We start from the raw sequence: 9,387 nt of genomic DNA on the forward strand, positions 1-9,387 counted from the left end.
CCGTTCGCCAGTTTCTGTGTTTACTAGAAGCACGCAAACGCAACTCGGTCGTCGTCATTATGGCCCCGCCCACCGACTCTATACACAATGTGATTGGCCCGGCAAGAGTTTGGCGTTTACAGCTCAGAACTGTTTTGAGAGTTGCTAGACGACACTCGCGGACAGATTAGATTTGCTGCCGCTAGGGTGCGTCTAGATTTCTAGGCTACAAGTCTTCTTCTTCATCAGTTCCTCTATTATGTGGTGTGCCCCAAGGGTCCATTTTAGGGCCGCTTCTCTTTTCAATTTATATGCTGCCATTGGGTGCCATTTTTAAGAAACATAGGATGTCCTACCACTGCAATGCTGAGGACACAGTTTTATCTACCGGCAAAAACTGACGGTTCTTATCCCTTGGACGTACTGTGTGATCAAATGTTGGATGGCTAATCATAATTATAGCCAGACTATATCAGGTGTTAAAGCTACACTGTGTGATATTTTCCCCCATCTAGCGGTGTAAAGGTATATGACAAGCCAGTGACTATTAGTTTCTGTTCCTCTCAATTCCGATTTCGTTTTAACTCCTACGGTGGCCGATTTAGTCCAAGATTAACATGGCTTCCAGTTCGACCTCGTCCATGAGTGCCATCGAGTGTTAAAACGCGAAAAGCGAAGCTTGAATTTACGGGTATGTCCCTCTTTGGCTAATGTACTTTCAAGATGGAGGGGCAACATGGCGACCAGCATTCGAACCCCTCACCCGTATCTATTTTCAATGGCATATTATAAACTTACGAGAATACTTTATGACTTGAAAGAAGTAAATATGCATTAATGAGCACATATATTTTTGAAAGAACTAAGTGTTTTTAGCTAAGAATAAACTAAAAAAGTTACACAGTGTAGCTTTAAAATGCATATAAATATCAGTTGTCACTCTATTCCCCAATAATGGCTGAGAAAGCTGAACTCAAAACACAAACAGACAGGTATGCATGTAACAGTAGGTTGTGTGCAAATGGTTTTTCATCAAAGTTTTGATTATGTTCATCCCGACCCGCTGGATCTTCTGGAGGCCTAAGCTCTATGGCGAGGATCAGGGGCGGAGAAGACGGATGGAGGGATTTTGGAGCTTGTCTGGTCTTGTGGACCAATTCTGGCCCCTCTCTCATCGACCTGTTTGCTGCTGGTGTCGGCAGTGATGGTGAGGGGGAAGAGGAGGAGCTGGAGACTGATCATAAACAACGATGGTCATTTTAATAACCTGGCAATTGATATAACAGAATAAATTAGTTTTATGTGGCTAAATTTGCAAAACTAAAATGCAAAAGTAAGTAAGTAAAATGTTATTTATAGCACTTTTAACGCTACAATGAACAAAGTGCTTTACAAAAAAAAAATGTAGTCACTTAAATAACAGTGAAGAGTCATACACAATACATGAAGAAACAAAATATAATATCAAAAACCTAAACTACATAAAGACATCCCTAAATACTAAAAGCACGTCTATAAGTAAGTTTCCAGACGACGTTTAAAAAAGAAACACATTCAGATGTTTTAATACCAATTGGCAAACTATTCCATAATTTCGAAGCCCTCTCTGCAAATGCTCCTTTAGTTTTATAATAGTTCTTCTATCAGCAGCTTGTTAAAAGAGGACCTCAGACCTCTAACCCTAACCCTAACCCTAACCCTGCTTCATAAGGCCTCAGGAGCTCAGTTAAATATAAAGGTGCCAAACCATTCAAAGCTTTATATGTCAACAATAAAATCTTAAAATCAACCCTTGAATAAAAAGGTAATGTAAAGAAACTAAAACAGGTGCACTCTAAAACGTGCTGGGTTAAAAACTACCCAAGTTGGGTTGAAAATGGACAAATCCAGAAATTGGGTTGTTTGAATGAGTCCATTAACTGGGTTCAAACAACCACATTTCTGGGTTTGTCCATTTTCATCCCAACTTGGGTTGTTTTTAACCCAGCACTTTTTAGAGTGTGTATGATGAAATAACATATTAAAGGCCATACAAACCAATCTAACGCCCTCCCCAAAAACCCCAGCCCATGTTTTCAACGTATTAAAATAGAATGATCCACTGAATCAAAGGCTGCAGGCAAATCTAATCGAGCTAAAACTGGACATTCACCAGCATCCTCTGCCGTCAATAAATCATCAGTAACTGCTGGTAAAAGTGCCGTTTCAGCACTATGACATGCTCAAAAAAATATATTATTGTCATTTACAACCTTCAACAATTGATTGGCTCCTGCCTTTTCTATTACTTTTAAAATGAAAGGTAGTTTTGAGATGGGTCTATAATTATTTACAACGGCAGGATCTAAAGAAGGCTTCTTCAGGAGCGATACTGTCGCTATCTTTAGATCCTCAGGAACACATCCAGGAACAAGAGAACTGTTCCCTATAGACAGTAAAATAGAAAAATCTCCAATTGAAAATTTTCTAGTGACTGGTCACATCAAATTTTTTAGTTGGCCAAATTGAATTTCAGTGAATTAAATTGCATTATTCACAGAAAATAAATTTGGCCAACTGAAAACTTTAGATGTGATCAGCTCTGCGGCGACACTCATTTATGATGGAGGGAAAAGAGCCCGACTGCATCGACTTACATTTTTATTACTACACTGTAAAAAATTATTTAGAAAAAAAGTTACCTGGTTGCCTTAAAAGTTTGAGTTTATTGAAATAAAATTTTTGAGTTAATACAATTAACATTTTTTGAGATTCGACAACTTTTATTAAAATATTATTAAAAGATTTTATTGGGTAATTGTGTGTGTTTTATCTCTGATGACGCAGTGAAACATGCCAAAGAGTGCTATTTTCATGATTTATCAAATTTCTTATGTGGTTCAGATACAAAAATATTTTGAGTTTCTATTTATTAAACAAAATTTCCTTCATTGTATCAACTCCAATTTTTTATTTCAATAAACTCAAAATTTTTATGCAACCAGGTTACTTACTTTTTTAAGTTAAACCAACAAAAAACAATTTTTACAGTGTAATATTTTGCACCCATTTCCCAGGAAGTGATTTTGTTCCCCTTTGAAGACATGCATGGAAACATTTTTACATTAAAACATTTTTTTGTTTTATGGGATAATCCAATTTTGACCATAAAAAAGTTAAATTCGCAGCTTTGGATAGAAACATGTCTCTCACCCACTAAATATTGCAGATGAGTGGAAAAGTCACATGACCGAAACAAATCATTATGAATAAGTCACTTCCAGAAACATATAGCGTGGTCCAATTCACAAATTAATTACTTTTATGAGCTGTATCTTTTTAGTAAATTAAAAGTGAATTATTTTCACTCACTAACTGGACTCAAGTTATTACTTTTGTCATGTCTGACTCAAAATAAACTCATAACTGTTATTGTGTTAAATGAACTCAATGCTCAGTGTTGTTACGGACAAGTTGTTTATGCAAGTGTGTAGTTAAAGATTATTTGAGTGTTGTTTATCTTTTAAATATTTTTTATTATTTAAGGCATCACTAGTGTTGTAGCTATTGACATTATACACAAATTATTTAATAAATGAATGATATGTTTAGTTTAGTATTTTAATCTAATATATTTAGGACCAAGTGTTGAATTGCATTTTTGCCTCTAAACACTGGTATAAAATGATCTTTACATTTCTGATCATTTGGCAAGAGGCAGTAATGCTATAAGAATTTATAGGTATATTAATTTTCCAAAAATACTAAAAGATGTCTGAATAGAACCTATAAAGAACCGGCCCTTATGAAAGGAAAATATATTTACCAATATATTATTTGAAATATAATATATTGTAAATGGAATAATATTGTAACAATGTTCGTATAGGAGGAAGGAAGAGGACACGGGGGTCGGCAGGACTGTTGATGCTCTTTATTTTCAAACTCAAATCTCAACGTGCACGCTTCCGCGTGTGTCTGTTTCTCATATGCTCAGTCTCAGTTTCACTTCCGGGTCACGCACTTCCGGGTTCCGGATAACTCAGGGGGTCGCATCAACAGTCCGACTCTCTCTCTTCCTGGTCTCCGGTTCCGCTGGTGTTTTATCCCGTCTCCGCGCTCATTACTGGAACAAGAGACAGGTGTTATTAATCTGCGTCCAACCCACTCACTTACCGCTCGTTCCGCGGCCCTCTCTCCCGCTGCAGACCTCGCTGAACCACGCCCCCCTTGCCACATACCCCCACCGCCCGACTCAGGCCGGGGAGCCGTCCGGCCTGCAGCCCCCCCCCCCCCCCCCATTTCTGGAGAGGAAATCGGCCACAGCCATCTGAGCACCCGGCCTGTGGACCACCTTGAACTTAAACGGCTGAAGAGCCAGATACCAACGGGTGATCCGCGCGTTGGTATCCTTCATGCGGTGGAGCCACTGGAGAGGAGCGTGGTCCGAACAGAGAGTGAACTCCCGCCCCAGGAGGTAATAGCGGAGAGTGAGAACGGCCCATCTGATGGCCAAACACTCCTTTTCTATGGTGCTGTACTTAGCTTCCCTCTTGGAGAGCTTACGGCTAATGTACAGCACCGGCCGCTCCCCCCCCTCCACCTCCTGGGCCAGGACTGCGCCCAGCCCCCTGTCCGACGCGTCAGTCTGCAACAAGAAAGGGAGAGAAAAGTCAGGGGAGTGTAAAAGCGGCCCGCCACATAGAGCAGCCTTTACTTGGGTAAAAGCCTGTTGACACGGCTCCGTCCACTGGACCGTATCTGGTAGCCCCTTTCTAGTAAGATCAGTCAAAGGGCTGGTGAGGTCCGAATAATTTGGTATAAACCGTCTATAATATCCCGCCAGCCCCAAGAACTGTCTTACCTCCTTTTTGGTCTTGGGTCTCGGACAGGTTGCAATTGCGGCAGTCTTATCAATTTGGGGACGCACCTGCCCATGACCCAAGTGGAAGCCCAGATACCTTACTTCCACCCGCCCAATCGCACACTTCTTCGGATTGGCCGTGAGCCCCGCTCTCCTCAGCGACCTCAGGACCGCCCTCACATGCTGCATATGCCGCTGCCAATCGTGACTATAAATCACTATGTCATCCAGGTACGCAGCAGCATATGCAGCATGGGGACGCAAAATCCTATCCATGAGTCGCTGGAAGGTTGCGGGCGCCCCGAACAAGCCGAAAGGAAGCGTGACAAATTGGTGTAATCCAAACGGCGTGGTGAAAGCTGTTTTTTCTTTGGACAATGGAGACAAGGGGATCTGCCAATAGCCCTTTGTTAAGTCCAGTGTCGAATAAAATCGAGCCGTGCCTAACCGATCAAGCAACTCGTCAACCCGCGGCATTGGATACGCGTCGAATTTCGACACAGCGTTCACCTTGCGGTAGTCCACACAGAACCTGACCGAGCCGTCTGTTTTGGGGACCAAAACTATCGGGCTCGCCCAGTCACTGTTCGACTCCTCGATTACTCCCATGTCGAGCATTGCGCCTAATTCGTCCTGAACTACTTTTTTCTTGTGTTCAGGCAAGCGATACGGCCGGCTGCGAACTACCACGCCCGGCTCGGTCTCGATATGGTGCTGAATCAAGTCGGTACGTCCCGGTAGGGGCGAGAACACGTCAGCGAACTCCGCCTGCAATTTCGATAAATCAGCGAGTTGTAACGGTGAGAGGTGATCTCCCCCAGGGGCCAGCGCGACTGATTGCGCTTTAATGCTCGCCTCTGGCCCGAGATCATCCTCTCCCCCGATCACCGTTGCCAACAACACCGATTCCACCTCATTCCATTTTTTTAGCAGGTTGAGGTGGTATATTTGACGTGCCCCGTTCCTATCGGATCGTATCACTTCATAATCGAGCTCACCTATCTGTCGTGCGACCTCAAACGGCCCCTGCCACTTTGACATTAATTTTGAGCTCGACGTTGGGAGTAGAACGAGCACTTTCTCTCCCGGTGTGAATTTGCGTAGTTTAGTACCCCTGTTATATGACCGGCTCTGGCGGTCCTGGGCTTGCAACAAATTCTCCCTAGATAGCCGCCCCAATGTGTGGAGTTTTGTTCGCAAGTCCATGACGTACTGAATTTCATTTTTGGCCAACGAAGGCCCCTCCTCCCAAGTTTCTCGTAGGACGTCCAGCACCCCCCGTGGCTGCCGACCGTAGAGAAGCTCGAAGGGGGAAAACCCCGTGGAGGCTTGCGGGACCTCGCGCACAGCAAATAAGAGGGGTTCTAACCACCGATCCCAATTTTTGGCGTCTTCCTGTACGAATTTACGGATCATGGATTTAAGAGTGCGATTAAATCGTTCGACCAAGCCGTCTGTTTGTGGGTGATAGACGCTGGTTCGAATGGATTTAATGCCCAATAATCCGTACAATTCGCTTAACGTGCGTGACATAAACGCCGTGCCTTGATCAGTGAGGATTTCCTTCGGAATCCCCACCCGGGAGATTAAACGAAACAGTGCGTCCACAACACTCTTCGCCGAGATGTTGCGGAGAGCCACTGCTTCCGGATATCGTGTTGCGTAGTCCACGATCACTAGCGCAAAACGATGTCCGCGTGCGGATCGCTCTAATGGCCCGATGAGGTCCATCGCAATTCTCTCGAAGGGGACCTGCATTAATGGAAGGGGGCGCAATGGCGCTTTTGGGGCGGCCAGTGGATTCACCAACTGACATTCCGGACAAGACGCGCACCACCTGCGCACATTGTCATGAATGCCTGGCCAAAAAAATCGGGTCATTAAACGATTCAGCGTGGCCGCCTGTCCCAGGTGGCCCGCCATTGGGTTAGAATGAGCCGCCTGGAAAAGCATTTCCCGGCGGCTCTTTGGTACTAACAGCTGGGTTGTATCTAGCTTTGTCTGAGTGTCTTGGGTCACTCGATACAACCGATCCTTAATTATGGCAAAATATGGATACGAGACAGGCAAGGCAGGTTGGAGAGACTGACCGTCGATCGATCGGACCTGTTGGAAGGCATTTTTGAGGGTCTCATCTTGTGACTGCTCCAGCGGAAAGTCATCGCGGTCCGAGAGAATCAGTCTCTCGACCCCGCTCGGTTCCGCTGAAGCTGTCCTCAAGGGTCCCGTCTCAGTCTCCCCAAGCTGCACTCGCGCCGCCCCCCTCCGCGCCTTCTTCTCCCAAGCGGCATCCGCGCATAACGACCCCAATAATGCCGAAAAGGCGGGCCAATTTGTCCCCAGAATTAGCGGATGCCGGAGGTGTGGACTAACCGCCACCTCCACACTATGCTTTTTCCCCCGAAATTGTATCGTGACCGGGACAACCGGGTATTCCACCACATCCCCGTGCACACACCGCACCTTAACCACGCGGCTTGTATCCAATGCCCCAGGCTGCATCAGGCTTTGATGGATCGAGGTTTGGTTACATCCTGAATCCACCAAGGCCTGATATGTACCCCCCTTGATACTCACAGGAATTTGGTACTCTCCTGCTTGATCGGGGGTGGTCCGCTGGACGTCCGGGATCCGGATCATTGTTCCGATGTCCATCATCGGACATCGGTCCACAAAATGATCCGGATCGCCGCACCGCCAGCAGGCCAGCCCAGGACTGTCGGTGACGCTGTCGGTGTTGTTCTGGGGTCCGGCCGACCCGCTGAAGTATGGCCCTCTTCAGATCGTCGTAGTCCAGGAGGTTCGCGACCGGTAGTTGTTGCGCGGCCGCCTGGGCTTCGCCGGATAGAAGGGGGATGAGGCGCACCGGCCACTGTGCCCGGGGCCACCCGCAGGCCTCCGCGGCCTTCTGGAATAGATCCACGAAGGCCTCCGGGTCGTCTTCCGGCCCCATCTTCTGGAGGGGCACGTGAACCGGTGCGCTGGCCCGCCCAGCGGCCTCGGCGCGAACCTCCCGGTCCATCCAGCTCCGGAACCGCTCGCGGTCCTCTTGCTGGCCTTGGACGATCGCCTCGAAGCGGCGCTCCTGTTCGGTCCGAAGGTCCAGCAATGCCTGATGGTGTTCCTGGTGGAGGACCGCGAGGGAGTTGATGATATCCGCAAATGGCGAGGCGGAGGGCGTTGTCATGGCGGCGGCGCTGTCCTGCTTCCTTCCCGGGTTTCGGCACCAGTGTAACAATGTTCGTATAGGAGGAAGGAAGAGGACACGGGGGTCGGCAGGACTGTTGATGCTCTTTATTTTCAAACTCAAATCTCAACGTGCACGCTTCCGCGTGTGTCTGTTTCTCATATGCTCAGTCTCAGTTTCACTTCCGGGTCACGCACTTCCGGGTTCCGGATAACTCAGGGGGTCGCATCAACAGTCCGACTCTCTCTCTTCCTGGTCTCCGGTTCCGCTGGTGTTTTATCCCGTCTCCGCGCTCATTACTGGAACAAGAGACAGGTGTTATTAATCTGCGTCCAACCCACTCACTTACCGCTCGTCCCGCGGCCCTCTCTCCCGCTGCAGACCTCGCTGAACCACGCCCCCCTTGCCACAAATATACTGACGAACTTATCCAATATATTATATATTCATATATTGCAAAATATACAAATGATTGCCCGCTTTCAATATATTGCAATTTATATATATATGAAAATAACAATATTAAATCCCAGCTTTGGAAAAAATTAAGAGGCCACTTAACATTGAGAAATCAATGTTCTCTAAATGTTTTCCAGAGATGTGTGTGAAAATACTGCCTAATGTATTTCATGATATTTTCCAATATACTGCCATATATTTTTGTTTCGTAAGGGATTCCTTGAATTGTAAGATGGTGTCTTCCTTCTCCTGCCTACAGAGGGCGATAGATGATAGCGGGATAAGCTGTGAGAGCCTGCACCTCTTCACTCTCCAGGGCTGTTTGCCTTCTCTGTCCTGCTGAATGAGGGCTTGTATGAGAGCAAAATGAGCCAACATACACACCACCTCACCGTGATTCACACACCTGCTGAAGCCCTGTGCCGCGAGCCCACATCTGCTGTTGGGATACCACCGAGATTGGGAACTGTTATTTACAAAGAACAATTAAAGGGGTCATAGCATAGAGATAAAAATGTACCCACAGGTTTCTGATTATGTTCATAAAAGCCAAGAAATGTGCTTTTATTGTCAAAGATACTACAATTCATAAACACCAGAAGAACTAACATAAAGGGCCCTATTTTAACAACCTGTGCATGGTCTGAAGCACATGGTGCACTTAGGGCATCTCAATCCACTCTTTATAGTTTAACGAAAGAAAAAACAGTCACGTGTATCAGTTGTGGCCCGGATCTAGGGCGGATCTGTTTGGTGTGAATGTAAATTCTCCTTTTACATACTCTTTGCGATCATGTGGGACAAACAATTGACCCATGACGTCCTCGAGGCCTTGTTGTAGGAACAATACAACCTGCTGCTCATTGACATGGTTTCCTCTTTCTGCTGCGGCTGAGCCAAGCCTTATAAATCCTACCTT

The 9,387-nt window shown here is 46.1% G+C and overlaps 1 protein-coding gene across 1 annotated transcript; it reads right to left on the minus strand.

Annotated features, from left to right (window-relative positions):
- Window positions 1–4,061: 4,061 nt before the first annotated feature.
- Window positions 4,062–8,322, minus strand: LOC137045428 (uncharacterized). The gene is made up of 2 exons (XM_067422041.1): window positions 7,400–8,322; window positions 4,062–4,084 (listed from the first exon to the last, which is right to left on the minus strand). Exons 1-2 carry the CDS (start codon window positions 8,007–8,009, stop codon window positions 4,062–4,064), a joined length of 633 nt encoding a protein of 210 aa, XP_067278142.1. The 5' UTR covers window positions 8,010–8,322.
- Between the last annotated feature and the right edge of the window lie 1,065 nt (window positions 8,323–9,387).

The sequence above is a fragment of the Pseudorasbora parva genome, chromosome 17 (genome assembly GCF_024679245.1).
Source record: "Pseudorasbora parva isolate DD20220531a chromosome 17, ASM2467924v1, whole genome shotgun sequence".
In the NCBI taxonomy this organism is placed as follows: domain Eukaryota; kingdom Metazoa; phylum Chordata; class Actinopteri; order Cypriniformes; family Gobionidae; genus Pseudorasbora; species Pseudorasbora parva.

Excerpts from the sequence above, each read along its gene's own strand:
- LOC137045428 (XM_067422041.1), bottom strand. The coding sequence starts at position 8,009 with ATGACAACGCCCTCCGCCTCGCCATTTGCGGATATCATCAACTCCCTC. Across the intron at positions 4,085-7,399 it reads CAGGAGAGTACCAAATTCCT|TAATGAGCGCGGAGACGGGA; the intron begins GTGAGTATCAAG and ends CTCTTGTTCCAG.